We start from the raw sequence: 16,153 nt of genomic DNA on the forward strand, positions 1-16,153 counted from the left end.
TTTTTTTCCTTCCAAAAACTCAGCGGCCGCCCACAGGCACAGCTGGGCTTAACCAACCCTACTACCACCAGGTGCTGTGACTGAAACAAACAAACTCTTTTTTTTTTTTTTTATGAATTGCTAAATTTTTGTATTAGCATGATACTACTATTGTTAATTAAAGATAACTAGTATTTTATTTCAAATCAAAATAATATTTTATATATTTATATATTGTGGTACAAAATAATAAATATATATGTAGACTAAAAATTTTAAAGAAGTGTATGCTTAATATTTAAAAAAAATTAATCTATAATGATTTACATTATAAAAGAATTGTTAATGCATTTAAGGAGAGGGTTAGGTTGCATAGTAAGGTGAACAGAGTTTTCTAAAAAAATCAATATCCAACAAAACATATTATATTATACCCATATATCAAAACTTATGATATAAAAAAATATATTATAACCAATTTATTTTCTTCCATTTTTAGAAAAAAAAATCTTTCTCTTAAAAAATCGTAACAATTGCAGGAAAGTTATCGATGAAAATTCTCCATAATATGTGTTTTTAGAGTTCTCAAAATTATTAAAAATCACCATCATTTCCCTTTTCTCCTATATGCCAGCTAGTCATCAGATGCCTCCTACGACTTTTATATCTTCTATCATGGTACCACCTTCTCTATCATTATTATTTTTTTGCCATTTCTGTCATATCTCTGTAATCCCCTTTCTTCTTATCTACCTTTTCCGCCTATTCTTGTAACTCATATTTCTTTTTCAACCTTTCCTGCTACTTTTCAACATCTCATCATTTTCTTCCCTCCCTCCTCTCCCTATACCTAACCTCTAAATTCATATCCCTGCGATCCAATATATTTAACTTTATCTATCATAATGAAAATATAAAATTAAAAATTAATTACAATGGTTGCAATTATTAGTATCTATAAGTGGAAATGAAAAATTAATAATATCTATAATATCCTCAAGTACAACAATCAATATATAAAAATATATATTTTTTAACATAGCAAATACATATTTACATACGAAGACGGCAATAAGAATACAGAAAATAATTAATGATACCAAAAGTTATCATTAGTGTTTGGATTTTGCACTCTTATTCAATTCTAATGTCAATTTTGGGCATGATATATACAAATTAAGTAATATTTTAGGGTTGAATGTTCTATATCTTTCTCTTAAATTATAATATTACTTTTTAAAAAATTTTTGGTTGAATTGGTGTTGTTATTATCATTATTTTTTTTTTATCAAAAATGAATATTTTTAAAAAAAATTCCACGTTAAAAGGCCAGTAGTACTTTGTTTTTTATTTAGTGATTTCATAATTTGGATTTCATGAATGGTATCATTCTTGATTTATTTAAATCCACGACATTATTTTCTTTTTGTTTTCTATTTAATTTTGCCCTTTTACTTAGGATTCCTAAACTTAAAGATAAAATATTATCAATTACTTTTTTTACTTTTATTAAGTTTGACAATATTTTCTTTTTATTTACCCTCCCACTAATAAATTTCAAACCAAATTTCTATATAAGTGGAGCCACTACTTTTTCAAATTAAAAAGGTATGGAGGTCACTTCTTACTTAAGAAAATGTTATTTACACTCAATTTTTTATTATTTGCAATTCCACCATTTGTTTTATCATATAATCTAATTAATGAAAATTATATGATCAAAATGATTATTGAAGTATGAATAACAAAAATATAGTATAAATAATCTTACTTATTTAAATTAATAAGAAAGCATGAAAGAATGTTATATTTGTTATCTCTTTTTATTGTCTTATAGAATTTTTAATTGTTGTAGAATCATAAATAACGCAAGACAATCGGAAACGTGATGGGCTGAAGTTCAAATAGGATAACGCACATTAACCTTTGAAATGAAATGATTTTAAAAAATAACCAATAATTTCAAATATGAAGAGTAGATATGGAAGTTGAGAGAAATATATTTTATAAATTTAATTAAATGTGAAATGTTAGAAAAATGGAATTGGCAGTGGGAATTGGTTATGGCATTATAAGAGTATAAATGACAATATATGGCATTGACAAATTCACAAATTCTTGATTGGAAGGGTGTGGGGGTGTAATGTGCCTAGGGATGTTTTTTACAAAATAAGTTAGATATAGAATGCTAAAAAAATAGAGTTGGGAGTGGGAAGGTTTGTGAAGATTTGTTGCTAAAAAACCCTTCTCAATTTTATACAGATATAGATTATCTAACTCGTGACCTTTCAGCAGGAGCCGACTTTGAGTGAGATGTACTTTGAAAAGTAATTCCGGTAAAATGTTGAGTACTAGTAATGCTTAAAGGAGGAGTAGTTTTGGATTATTTTAACAAATTTTGGTGATTCCTTTTAAGAGCCCCTTTTCTTTAAAAGATATTCATCACACAATGGATCTAAGGTTTCTGTGTATTCGAGGGCAGCTTATAAAAAGTTTTCTGCATTAATAAAGGCGTAACAGTCCAAGCTTATGGGATAAGCATGAGAGACTGACTGGGTACCGGTGAAACCAATAGCCCACTGCCCAAGTCGAGCGCCCACAGACCGGAGCAGCAAAACCAGAAACCAGTCGTCTGTTTTCACTCCGCCCCAGAAGAGCTGGTTTCTTACTTTTCGTTGAACACGACCTCCCGAAAACCAGGAGCGAGCACGGTGGGCCCACGCCCGTGTGGTGTTAGTGGGTCCTCGTTCTCCACGATATGTGGCGATTCGACCGCAGTCTGACAACTCCACGTGCTAACCACGCGCTCGTGGTTTTTGTTCCCACTGCCACTTGCATGGCACTTCCCCCAATGCTTCCTCAAACTCCTCCACCTGTGTATCTTTCCCTTCCCCCACTAGCATTAACTTTCTCAAAATTCCCATTTATAGGCTTCAGGTGACGCCTCGTTTACCGTGATCAAGAAACCCCCCCCATTCCCTCCCCCATTGCAATAATGCTTTTTCAAGCAAGTGGAATTGGCCGCAGGGATGAATTTGGATTGGTTGGATCGAGAAAGTACGAGCAAGGGAGGTCGAATCCACTTGTGTTAATAAAAAAATTTAGAAAAAAAGCAAATGAGATTGGATTTGCAACCTTGGAACTACACTTTTAGGGTCAATGCCAATATGTCCCTCAAGTATAATATATTTTGATATGCCCTTTACAATACTAATTGCAATTGTAAGTGGAATTAGAAATGAGGGAGTATAAGTGAAATATCTCGTTTTCAAACCCTTCTACTTATAATAAAAGAAAAGGTGGAATCAGAAAATTTCCTTTAAGAGAACTTCAATTAAATCGATAAGTATATAATATAGAATATTTTTCATTTTCTGTAGAAGCAAAAAATTAAATTTATAAAAAAGATTGAAAGTTTTAAATTTTAATGAAGAAAAACTTAATTTGTTAAAAATTGGGAACCATCCCTACTTCTGTCTCTAATTATAATATTTTTTATACTACTACAATTTCTCACACATTATCAAGCTTAATTTCCTTTGAGAATTTTGATCCAACAAAATCACATGTCTTGTGAATTCCTTCCATTTTGGATCAAGATTGATCTTTCTTTTGTCAATTAATTATCATCCATAAAAAGAGTATATAAATTTCTATGGAGGTTGATTTTTTTATTATTTGATGATTTTCTTATTACCTGTGAACAGGCGTGTTACGCCAAGATAATGTTTTTTTTTACGTTAGCTTATTCAAAAATGGAGTTGGGGCATTCCTTTTGTTTGAAGAGAAGACTAAGAATGCGTTTGATAAAATGAAAACATGAAATCGAAAGCTTAAAATACGAGATCTAAATCTATTAAATTACTTAACGATCAATTATTGAAATACTAACATTTAAGCGTATTTTGCATTAAGTGATAAGTGAGTAGCTAATTATTTATTGTTTTGATTAAATTTTATCTAAGAAATTCATAACTGCTAAATTAATTATGATGGTCTATTTTTTTTTATCTTCAAGCACATCTCTGAATATATTAAATTTAAGTATTGAATTAAGTTATCAAATATTTGTTGAGTGTTTTGATTTAAAAATAATAAGATTTGTTATATATTTTTAATTGAAAAACTCTTGTATTTATATAGTGGATTTGTTTCAATTCAAAGCATGCTAAAGTCTTGTGCTACCAAAATTTTTAGAAGCAATGCAGTAAGTTATAAACTGATTTGATCAATGTATCATAATTTGATAGACCTCACTGAAACATTTGCAAATTACATTCGGTCCAAAGGGGGCATGTTTGCAATTAACCCTTGATTCCGTAGCCCTGGGCCTTGCTGTGGGAGGCAACTTGGCAAAACATACCAATGGGAATAGGGGGACTCTATTGGAATCTGATGATTGGGAAGTGAGCACACGCGGCACCAGTGCAAGTGTTATTGTGAATTGTTAGTTCAAGGTTTCTTTTTTTAAGGAAATTTGAGCGAAGGTGCAGCCCCCAATTCCACGAATATGGAAAACCTGGGGTTTAGACTGTCTCTATTTTATTTTTCTCCATCAAACAACTGCGGCCTCTAGTAATGAACTAGCTGACCGGTACCGCCCCAAATAATCCCAGCGTCCAGGCACGATACCTCTTCAACACGTTACAACTAGTCCTCCTATATATCTCGCCCAAGTCCTCAAACTATTACTTACCTCATTAAACATCATCATCTCTTCTTCTCCCCTAAAAACTTCTACTACTACTCATCTGGTATCTATTTCTTGTCTTTTTCAGAAAATTTTTTTTTGGGGGTTGGTTCAATCTATTATTTATCAGTTAGTCTGTTAAAAGTGGAGTGATCATCATCAGCAAAAATGCGGATGAGTTGCAACGGATGCAGAGTCCTCCGGAAAGGCTGCAGCGAGAACTGTAGCATCAAACCATGTCTTCAGTGGATTAAAAGCCCCGAGTCCCAAGCCAATGCCACTGTTTTCCTCGCCAAGTTCTACGGCCGCGCCGGCCTCATGAACCTCATCAACGCCGGCCCTGAACACCTCCGACCTGGTTAGTTCACCTGCATGCATATTTGTTTATATATATATATATATCTACGTGGCATTTTATTTTGTGAACCTTTTTGGCTGATTTATTTAAGCTTTTAATTCTGTACAGCGATATTCAGATCATTGTTGTACGAGGCTTGTGGGAGGATCGTGAACCCGATATATGGATCGGTCGGATTGCTGTGGTCAGGAAACTGGCAGCTTTGTCAGAACGCTGTGGAGGCTGTTCTGGAAGGAGCTCCGGTGAGCCAGATTGAATCTGAAGCGGCTGAGACCCACAATGGGCCTCCTTTGAAGGCTTACGACATTAGGCACGTGAACAAGAATGAAAAATCAGAGGGGTCGGGTGGTCTGCACCGGGTCAGGACCCGGTGCCGGTTCAAGAGGTCCGCGGTCAACAAGCCGAAGGTGGTAGCTAAGGGTTGGGTGGGTTCGGGCGATGATGAATCGGCTCATGAGGAGGGGAACCGGTCCACCAGCCATGAGTCGTCGTTGAGCCACCAGTCTGAGGCGGCAAGGAATGTGGAGGGAGAGAGCCAGGACACGGAGAGCTTGGCTTCTGAGGAGACGGCTGAGGCCGAGGCTGGGGCTTTGGAGAGAGCGGAACCGGAGTTGAGTTCAGAAAAGGACGAGCGAGCCGGGGATGGCGAAATTGAGCTGGAGCTAACTTTAGGATTGGAGTCGACGCATTCAAGAACTCATGGCGTCAAGCCGAAGGAAGTAAGCAAGCGGATTCATGAACAGGGTGCTTTTTCGGTTGACGGAGTTTGCAGAATGGAGCTGGGGTTGGACTGTTCGGCTTGAAGACTTGATCAGAAAGCCGGGCAGTTGATAGTTTTGGTGGCTCGTTCATATCAAACTTCTTCTTTTGTCTTATTTGTTTTGAGGAGTAATATTTTTGTAAGTTGTACAACTTTTGCTTTGCAGCAGCAGCAGGTTGGAGTCTTTTTGGGCTTTTTGTTTACCTTTTTTTTTTTTTTTTTTTTATTATATATTTTCACTTTTCATGACGTGAAAAGAGAGAGAGAGAGAGAGAGGAGTTGTACAGGGATGAGTGAATATGTACGTATACACGAGGGTATAAAATGGGTAGAAGGGAAAAAAAAAATGGCTTTGCAAGAAAATCTTCTTCAAAGCCCGTAGTCTTGTCTTGATTACGGAGTAGAATATTTATTTTCCATCATTATTAGTTTATTTATTACTAATTCATGTCTGAACAAAATCCTTTACTATCTACCCATCGATGAAAGAATCCTTTATTTATTATCTAATGTTTATTTACTTGAAAAAGTTTTCAACCTATTGATGCATCAAGTGCCCGTGGAAAAAAGGGCAGTTTATACTTGGTAACTAACCATCGGCAGGTCATCTGATTACCGTGAAAATGCAGAGATGATTAGCATGGAAGTTTAATAAGGTTTTTTTTTTTTTTTGGATTGTTTACTCTTCTTACAGAAGCTTATGGATTTCCTGCCCTTGCATCCTTCTTTATGCAATACATTTTACATGGGGCAAAGCTCTATCCAAGCTCTATACATTTTACTTGCAAATTTGTGTAAAGAAAATTAACCTTATGTTTACTTACTGTATTTTCTACACTTTACTTCCCTTTAGGCTTTCCTATAAGTCCACGTGTACAATTTTTTCGATAATAGGCATTTAATAGGGAAAAAGCTAAACTACACTCTGGGACACATCAAAGAGAGTCTCACTCAACTTAAGGGGAGACTCATAGAATTTCACCATCAGGCAATTGCACACCAGAAAAGTCCACGTGTACAAGCAAATCAACTAAGTGTACAATCAATTGGCTAAGACTGATGGTCATCACCAAGACTTTGGGAGGCAATGGTTCGAACCTTGCTTCCCACCAATTGTGGTTCTTCAAAATATCCAGATGGGTGCGTGATATACCCGTCTGGTCCGATAGTGATTCTGTCTCCATCGGTCCCGTAGGTCCGATTGGATCTTTCCTAGATAGAGTAGGAATAGAAGTAGGATTGATGATTGACAAAAAAAAAATTGGACAAGTCACTGAACCAAAAACAGAAGGTACGGATCATAAATCTAGTGCAGAAAGAACTCTTCATTAGGTGTCAGAACTTTCCTGTGAAAAATGAGAAATGCCAAACATTTTACCTTTTTTTTTTAATATATATATATATATATATATATATATATATGACTATTTTCATCGAGCGAAAATTATGTCGATTTCTCATCCATGGACAAAAAAAAAAAAAAAAAAAAAATCTTTTAAGTAGAAGTTTCCCCTGACAGTGCAAGGGGTAAATAGGTGTAAGTTTCTTCTTAAAAGCAAGCAGCCCTGCTTCTTCATATGCATCACTCTCCCAACCCCACACGAGACATCAATTATTGTTACTCTTTCAATCCGATATAAGAATGGTTTAAAGTGACTGATTAATTTAGTTTGGCCCCGCTTAAACCATTTATTTATATGTCGTAGTATTTCAATTTTTTGGAAACTGTTTTTATCTCTCAATTTGAATTGTTCTTAGTTGGGGACATTATGGGGTAAATTATGCCATTTTACTTCAGATATAACATTCATGTATAATTTAGTGATTAGGATTGAAATCTCGATGTCCAAATCCTCCTAGTTTCTTGCCGTGTTTTAAATCCCAGCCTTTCCCTGCTGTAATTTTTATTTTTATTTTTCTAAATAGCATCCTCATATATGTTTGCCTAAGTAGCCTGGCCTGCCATATATATATATACTCATCCGGATCCGGACTATCGTTTACCCGATTTTCCGGGAACCCCAAAGATCCATTTGCCATTAATACCAATTTCCATCTCTATTGGCCCATTACTAGCAAGTTACTGGACCCACGCCCACTGCGCATATCCCTAAGTAGAGCAAATTGCAGGCCAACCAAAGCCCTACTGTCTCTTTCCCTTTCTCCCTGTCCGGCCTTTTTCCCCGTTTTCAGACTACTCAGCACCTCAGTGGTTTCTTCTGGTTCTCCTTTCCAAAACCAAACCCCATGGAGCAGGAGCTCAGCAAGCACCAATCCCCTCGCCTTTACCACCAAAAATACACCTCAAAACCCTCACTCAAAAAACACCGCATTTTAGAGTAGGAAATTTAGTCCGACTCCTTCGTCGACTCCTGGGTACGTATCCTAGTTGGTGTTTTTATTGTTATTTTATTTATTCTTCTTTTTGTTTTAAATAATTTTCACCGGTTAAGAAAATTAAACCTAGCTCCTCGCAAATGAGTTGTTCGATGCTGGTTTATGGATTTTTTTCCCCCTTCTTTTCGTTGTTAGCTTAGAAATTGGGTAATTATCTAAAAGCTCAGCTCAATCGAGCATTGGTATTCTTCCCGTTTTGCAATTTGAACAGACTATTTGTATTTATCTGCTCGTGTTCATTTTAATTCGAGCTTTTTGCATGAAAAAAATTGAAAATATAATAACTCTGGTATTTAATTGACTTCACAGCCGTTGGAATCTAAAATTCCGCCCTTTTTGGGATCATAGGGCGAGGCTATCGGCAAATTAATATTACTTGGAATTCGTTTATGTTTGCTGTCCATAAATTCTTTCGCAACGGTGTGCGAGAAGCCCTGGAGGTTTGAAATGTCTATTTGACGGTATACATTTCGGTTTTCGGTTTTTGTCACTTAATCGGTTAGACTTATAGACGCGAGTGCAGCTTTGATTCTGTTAAGAAATCGAGCTTCTATTACTCTAAATCGACTGATAAGCTATGAAAGTATGGTCAGTTTACAGCTGGATGATTTCGTGATATGGGCGCCTGATGCTGATCATTAGCTTCTTTTTTTTTTTTTTGGTATTAATCTATGCGAAGAGCTAATTTTATCCTCTTCTTGCTGATGTCGATGGCTTCTTTATTAACAGGTTGTGCCACTCGAATAAGTTTTGCTGTAAACTCATACCCCAGAAGAAAAATAAGTAACTTTTGCTGTAGCAGTTGTATATTAGTTGAATCATGGATGGAAACAGGAACAATTTTTTGAAGCAACGGCCGAGCGCACACTTCAAGAAAAAAGCAGGTCCTAAAAAAGGAAAATGGCATAATTCTGGCCATGAAGAGTCCTCTGAAGATTCACTTTCTTCGGACACTGTTTACCGGATACTTTGTCAGTCTAGGAAGATAGGTAGTGTTATTGGAAAAGGTGGTGGTATTATCAAAGCCCTGAGAGAGGAGACCCAAGCGAAGATCACAGTTGCTGACGCTGTTCCTGGATCAGATGAAAGAGTCATACTTATTGTCAGTCCTTCCGCAAAACTAGCAAGAAGACAGAATGCTGACAAGGATGGTGATGATCAGGATACTGATTCAAAAGAGCATCTGATGGAGCCGCATTGTGCAGCCCAAGCTGCTCTCTTGAAAGTTCATGACAGAATCGTCGAGGAAGACCTTGGCGGGGCAGATAATGATGACAAAAATGAAATCGTGGTCACTGCACGGCTTCTTGTTCCAAATAATGTGGTTGGATGCCTTTTAGGTAAAAAAGGGGATGTCATACAGAGATTGCGTGGTGAGACTGGTGCCAGCATACGTGTGCTTCCAGCAGACCATCTTCCTTCCTGCGCCATGAATACGGATGAATTGGTGCAGGTAAGTCAGCTTTGTTTGGGAGGATTCCCTCTCATTGGTTTACTTGTAATTTCTTGCTTACAATTTTGTTATTCACCAAATTTGCGTGAATATGAGCTTTTTCTTTATGTGAAGTTCATATATCATATGTGTGACTGGCTTAGTCAGAAATTTATCTTTGGCTGTTGTTGCCATGTCTTGTTGATGCATCTCTGCGTGTATGTGCTGTAAATGTCTCGGTTCATGATCATTACCAGATGGCCATCGTATTACTTTCCTACTTAAAATCTCTTTTGGCTTGACAACCAACGTAAAAATGACAAAGAAATTCCAGATCAATCCAACTACAGCTTGATCAAACCCAATCAGCTTTTACTTCTATTGACAAGCGAGAGGGAGTGAGGGATGTTGGTCAAAACATGTTCAAGAAAGGGTGAGCTTCGTGTGTTACAGAGAGATGTCCCTGGTTGAAACTTACAACTTGTTATGGGGGACCTATTGTAAATGGTAATGGCTGGTGATATCGAGTCTTCAAGCTTGGAGCTTACTGTGGTCTTCGACTTTAAGTTTCTCACTTTATCTGAGATAGAAGGGTATTGGGTTCTTCTGCCATAGTTAGAAATTTGTCAATGTCCTAGATTTGCATTTTCTTTAGGCTTCTTAGACTGGTATGGGTTTGAAGATTGTTGTATCCCTCTCGACATATTTAGCTTCACACCTTTCCTTTCTTCAGTTCAGTAGTAGTATATAGTGTTCTCTCATTTATTTAGTAACAAACTTCAGAAGAGGGTTGCATGGTGTTTCCTCTGTAACTATTGATGTATACTTATTGTAGTGCTCATCATTATCTTGTTGCATCGCTTTTTTCTGGTGGTGGCAGGGCAGTGGTTATTAAGCACTTTCTTCAGTCTGACTCTAGTATATGGTGTTTTTACGCTCATTTCATTAAAACATAAATAGGTGGCTGGATGGTAAGGCCTTCTGTAACTTTGATCTGTACTTATTGTAGTACTCATATTATCTTGTTACATCCCCCTTTTTGGGGCAGGAGCAGAGGGTTTTTATTAACCTCCAGACAAATGCCTGTGAAGCTTCGAAACTGGGTCTTTCAGCATTACAGTTGAGGCGCTGACATGTGTTTGGGCTTTCTGTCTTGATGAACTACTTTACAATTCAAGTTTGTTTGTTATGTTATAATTCTTTTCTGTTGAGAAGAATTTGATGTGCTTTTATTTTTATGTACAAGCACATCGTGGTTTGTGAAAACAGATCAGATGCTACCATTTTGATCAATAATTTAAGCTTAAAAATGTCTTTTCACCTTTTTGAATGTATTTGAGTGCCTGTGGGATCCTTTTAAGTAGAAAGGGTTTCTGACATGATAGGTTTCTGCAGATATCAGGTAAACCTGCAGTGGCAAAGAAAGCTCTGTATGAAGTGGCAACTTTGTTGCATCAAAATCCTCGCAAGGACAAACTTCCTTTAAGTTTTCCTGCTTATGGTACTCAAGGTTTTCACCCCTCTGGTCCTCCCTTGGCAAATATGCCGCCTCCAGGAAATTTGACTTGGTCCCAGCGTAACCATGATGACCGTGGTATGCCTATGCCATGGCCAGAAAGATATGGAAATCTGCCTTCTGGCATTGGAAGTGATTTTGATGCTTTTCCTCCCGTCGGTGGTGAAGAAGCTCCGTCGGAATTTTCAATAAAAATTTTGTGCTCTGCTGCAAAGATTGGTGGAGTAATTGGTAAAGGAGGCTTCAATGTGAAACAATTACAGCAAGAGACAGGAGCTAGTATTCAAGTTGAGAATGTTTCCCCAGAATCAGACGAGAGAGTAATTCGTGTCTCCTCCTTTGAGGTTAGTAGATATATACTTCTGTTAATAATAGTAGCATACTGGGGTGATTGCTGAAGTCCATGTGTTTCAGGTTCTTTTGAATCCAAGATCACAAACTATTGATGCGATTCTTCATCTTCAAAATAAAACTAGTGAGTGTAATGAAAAAGGAGTTATCACTACACGACTTCTAGTTCCATCGAGTAAGGTTGGCTGCATTCTTGGGCAAGGAGGTCATGTTATCAATGAGATGAGAAGGAGAACTCTTGCAGATATACGTGTATTTTCCAAGGAAGACAAGCCCAAGTGTGCGTCTGACGATGAAGAACTTGTGCAGGTAAAGAATTGGAGCTTGCCCTTTTGGGATGATATACAATTCCGTGCACTTGATTTAATCTGGTCATTTGATCGTTTTGGACTTTTTTGAGCTTAGATAACAATTTTTCATTATTCAAGCTTATATGTGCCTCTGATAATTCAGATATCAGGGAATTTTGGTGTTGCTAAAGATGCCCTAGCCGAGATTGCATCAAGACTCCGAACAAGATGCCTTCGAGATGCAAATCCTAAAGGTGAACCTGCTCCTTCCAGATCAGTCTCCGGGTATGTTCCTTCAGGGAACTTACCAGGTAGAGACCCGCTCCTATCTGGTGGCATAGGAGCTGGCAGCTCGGGTAGATATGAATTTTTTAAGGTAGGGCTGTGATGTCTTTGCCCTGTCAAAGAAAATGTTAGAATTTCTTTCCCAACTTATTTGATACAGTTTGGCTAGCATTTCTCTGTGGAATACTGAATACTCAGGCGATTACTGCTTAGCTTTTGTGTTGAGCATGCTGTTTCATTTATTGCTTTCTTAGTTCCTTGTTATTTGGCATGTGTAGTAATTTCTTTGTTATGCTATCCATCCCTATCACACTTAAACAATATAATATGCCCTTGTATTGCATACCAAGTTGGGTCGTATTCGTTGTTCATAAATGTTTTGATTGTGTTTATGGCTCTGGCACGTCCTTTATTTGTTTGAGAAACTGTATTGTAGTAAGATGTTTCCTCATGAAATAAGTCCCTTGTTCTTAAATCATGATGATATTCTATCGAGCTGGGCCTTACATGTTGCTCATGAGTTGTACGCTTTGCTTGAAGGGCCGTCCTCATGAATATGAATCTCCACGGTATCCAGTCCCTCCAAGTGCTATGGGGTATTTCTGCTTGTTCGTTGTTTTTTATCCTATTTTATTAATTTAATCTGAATATAAAGCACTATTCTTTTAATACTTCAGATACAGTGATGTGAAGATCCATAACAATACTGTTGGTTCAATGATGGGACCTGGCAGGAGCAGTGTTGGTGAGGTGAGATTTCTCCTATAGATATATTGAAGGAATAGAGTTCTGTTCAGTAGGTGTGGTTTAACTTTAGCTTTTTGGCCTCTGGTTGAAGTGCAACTAAAATTAGATTGCAAGCTCTTTGCTTACAAGTACATCATCACCATGTTGGGTTTACATCTCAAGTATTAAGGGAGTTTTCCTGAATCTGGTTACCTTATTTTTCTTGTAGTTTTCCTTTCGTAATGCTTTACAAGTTCTTAGAAGAGTGGTTATTGTGCTCTGATGTAACGTTTTTATTGCTGTGAAAACAAATGTGTTTTGCTCAATTGGATCACATTATTATTACTTTAAGCTTTGTATTGATTGAGAAATGTGTTCCGTGGACAAAAAGAAGGATAATTTGGTAGATGTACTGACATGAGTATACATGCACTATTGCGAGCAACTATATTTTCTAGAGCAAATGACACAGTGTCACTAAACTATTTAGAATTCTCTATTTTTGTCGCTAAACTATTTAGAATTCTCTGCATTGTGTGAGTAACTAAATTTTTTATTCAGTTAAAACGGCCATTCAACTAATTAAAGCATACATTTTGTGACCAAAAGTTGTAAATTTTCATTAGTTGAGTAGCTAGAGGTGCAAGTCATTACTAGTTGAGTGACAGAAGATATCCATTTTTTTATTACTTAAATGATTATTTTGGCTAAATAAAAGGTTTAGTGACCCAAACAAAGAATGCCTAACAGACAAGTGACTGTTTTTGTCATTTTCTCTATTTTCTACTGTGGCTTGATCTTGAGATTGAGGTTCAATACTGACCACCGAAGAGGACGGATGGATTCCATTTTCATGCTTGCTTACTGCTCTTTCCAGGCAGGATGTCATTTATACCAAGATCATGGCTTCCCAATGTGAATAATAGGCGTTACCACACTACGGTTTCTTCCATGACTGGGCATTTCATGTTGCCTTTCTGTTGGTGACAACTTTGTCCTTTAAAAGGACTAAACGGATATCCACTGTTTCATGCTGATAGAATACGAATCATTGTGACCTATCATATTTTCTTTAGACATTTCATTATGCTCGTAATGTTAATTCTGACCTGAGGTTTTTGTCTGTTGAAGTGGGTTTACTGCCAATAAATTTGAGTTTCAACTGTGGGATTGGCTGCTAAACTGCTTAATTCAATCCCAGATTGCTGTCACGAGGCTGAAGCTTCAGGACTCTCTGTCTGGTCCTGGCCATCTTGGCGACTTTTGGCGTTCTTCTGATCACTTAAATGCTGCACAAAGTGTGGTTCAGGCTTTTGGTTCGCCGGCTGGAAAGAGCAACAATTTTCAACGGGATCCTTATCAAAGTTATAGGGCACAACAGGGTATCTACCATGGCACTAATGCTTCACATAATTCGTACCAAAATCTCAACGCTCAGCAGGCTCCATATCAAAACATAAATATGCAGCAGGCCCCGTACCAGAACATTGGTGCACAAGGTTCTTACCAGTACTAATGTGAGATTTAAGCATTTTTTGTATCATAGGCTCGTTTCCTTTTGATAATTTTCTATTGTTGCTGGCTAACCAGTGCATATGGCTATAGATTTAGATTAGCATTGACATAGTGACATGAATTTCTTGTTCTTATCTGCCATACTGCTGTATTTGGGGGCTATGAATTATACAGTCTCTTCTGATGTTGGGCATCAACTTCTTCGTCTCATCATATAATCTAGGACATTTTGTAGAACATCAGTTGCATTTTCTTTTTTCTTTTACATAGGTAGGAGTCGTGGATCTGAACTCTTTACTTCTGGCCAAAGGCTTCCGTCTGTTTACTAGCTATGGGAACGTGCCCGTTTTATTTTGGCTTACATGCGTCAATGCTGTAATGATTTGTGGCGTTCTAGACCATTTCCGGTGTTGTGCCCTTTTATTTTTGCTAGCACGGAGGCTACATGCCATACTGGCAACGCAACAGTGAACCAGCAAATTAAATGTTTCTGTAACACTATTTGAAACCAGAATACTGGCAGAATTGTAGTTCGTTATTCATTGGAAAAACTTGCTTTGATTGTATTGTTGTAGACTTTTGTTCGAAAGCTAATGCTGTTTATTAACAAAATCTAGTTGTGGATGTGGATGTATGGATTGATGTCATTTGTGTCTGGGCTGGTTTTCATTTGCTTGTGCTTGATTGTGCTGCTGCTGATTAGATGTGGTTAAATCCAATATAAATAAAATTATTAATATTTGAAGTAAATTTAGGAACAAGGTAAATATAGGCAAGCATGTGTCCATCATCTTGTTATTAAATAATTTTGTTCCCGTAAAATTTGGACATTTAAGCATCTTGGGGTCCGAGCCAAAGTATGTATTAATCGAACTGGATCTACTACAGAGAAACAGGATGGCAGGCACAGAGTGAATAATAATTAATGCATGAGAGTCCCTCAAATCTTTGCAAATTACTCAACTAACCTTGATAACATCTCGAATGTACTTTTTAAAGTCAGTTATGTGAAGAAACTTAAAATGGGCTAAGCTAATCATGCCGAGAGATTTCATTGAGGTCTACAACAGAAGTGCGAAGTTTAACAGCCCAATTTCTCCATCTCGGTGGTTGCTGGGGATGGTTGACTTGAATTTGGTTCTTGTGGACCTCTCGTAGGCCGTAGCCCATGTCACATGCGAAGCTCCGAAACCGAGACTGCATCAATTTAAGCTTGCGCAACTTTTAGCCCACTGATTTCTAATATCGTGCAAGGAGATTCTGAAGTGAGGTTTTGGTTACGAGTCTAGCTGTACTTCGGGGCTTCCCAGTTCCGATAAGAGGCAAAATTTTTTAATTATAATATGGCGTGGGTGCACTTTGGATATTTTATCCCTCTTCCACGAATTTTTTTTTATTAGTATGAAATGTTTATTTTGTTCCTTAAATTAAAATTATATAAAATATAAATTTATATTTCTTAAATTCGATCAGGCTCGATTGATCTGGAATTAATGGGTTTGATGAGCACGAACTCGATTTCAAGCTCATGTAATGTAAAACAAAATCGAATTTGAATTCGATTTCAACTTTCAAGAGTTCGACGAGTTCAATGCTTTCGAACTCGAGATCCGGTCCAAGTTTTTTAATTCAAGTTGAGATTGAGTTTGAGTCCAGATTTTTTTAATTTGAGTCAAGCTAGAACAGTGACTGGACTCGGTTGCATGCCTGTCCGCAATGGCATTTCTTTTTTCAGCCAAATTGTCCTATTGAAATTTATCCACCTTCTTGTTTGTTTGGATGTTTAGTCTCCTCATGTGGGAATGTGGATGCGCATCAATTTGGATTTGTCTAAGTAGGAGAAATGGATGCCAG

At 37.0% G+C, this 16,153-nt stretch overlaps 2 protein-coding genes across 3 annotated transcripts; both read left to right on the forward strand.

The window, feature by feature from the left end:
• Positions 1–4,484: 4,484 nt before the first annotated feature.
• On the forward strand, positions 4,485–6,209 carry LOC113698207 (LOB domain-containing protein 41). The gene is made up of 2 exons (XM_027217928.2): positions 4,485–5,027; positions 5,136–6,209. Exons 1-2 carry the CDS (start codon positions 4,838–4,840, stop codon positions 5,828–5,830), a joined length of 885 nt encoding a protein of 294 aa, XP_027073729.1. The 5' UTR covers positions 4,485–4,837; the 3' UTR covers positions 5,831–6,209.
• Positions 6,210–7,859: 1,650 nt separating this feature from the next.
• On the forward strand, positions 7,860–14,660 carry LOC113699059 (KH domain-containing protein At4g18375). 2 transcript variants are annotated; one of them, XM_072057366.1, is made up of 9 exons: positions 7,860–8,163; positions 8,494–8,645; positions 8,914–9,637; positions 11,012–11,476; positions 11,547–11,792; positions 11,937–12,149; positions 12,599–12,654; positions 12,736–12,808; positions 13,986–14,660. In XM_072057366.1, exons 3-9 carry the CDS (start codon positions 9,005–9,007, stop codon positions 14,298–14,300), a joined length of 2,001 nt encoding a protein of 666 aa, XP_071913467.1. In that variant the 5' UTR covers positions 7,860–8,163; positions 8,494–8,645; positions 8,914–9,004; the 3' UTR covers positions 14,301–14,660. The 2 variants fall into 2 exon arrangements, with proteins under 2 accessions (XP_071913467.1, XP_027074914.1); XM_027219113.2 differs by lacking the exon at positions 8,494–8,645 and having other exon boundaries at positions 7,861–8,163.
• Positions 14,661–16,153: the final 1,493 nt, after the last annotated feature.

This window comes from Coffea arabica, chromosome 7c (genome assembly GCF_036785885.1).
Source record: "Coffea arabica cultivar ET-39 chromosome 7c, Coffea Arabica ET-39 HiFi, whole genome shotgun sequence".
NCBI classification, from domain to species: domain Eukaryota; kingdom Viridiplantae; phylum Streptophyta; class Magnoliopsida; order Gentianales; family Rubiaceae; genus Coffea; species Coffea arabica.

Excerpts from the sequence above, each read along its gene's own strand:
- LOC113698207 (XM_027217928.2), top strand. The coding sequence starts at position 4,838 with ATGCGGATGAGTTGCAACGGATGCAGAGTCCTCCGGAAAGGCTGCAGC. Across the intron at positions 5,028-5,135 it reads CCCTGAACACCTCCGACCTG|CGATATTCAGATCATTGTTG; the intron begins GTTAGTTCACCT and ends AATTCTGTACAG.
- LOC113699059 (XM_072057366.1), top strand. The coding sequence starts at position 9,005 with ATGGATGGAAACAGGAACAATTTTTTGAAGCAACGGCCGAGCGCACAC. Across the intron at positions 9,638-11,011 it reads ATACGGATGAATTGGTGCAG|ATATCAGGTAAACCTGCAGT; the intron begins GTAAGTCAGCTT and ends AGGTTTCTGCAG. Across the intron at positions 12,809-13,985 it reads GCAGGAGCAGTGTTGGTGAG|ATTGCTGTCACGAGGCTGAA; the intron begins GTGAGATTTCTC and ends ATTCAATCCCAG.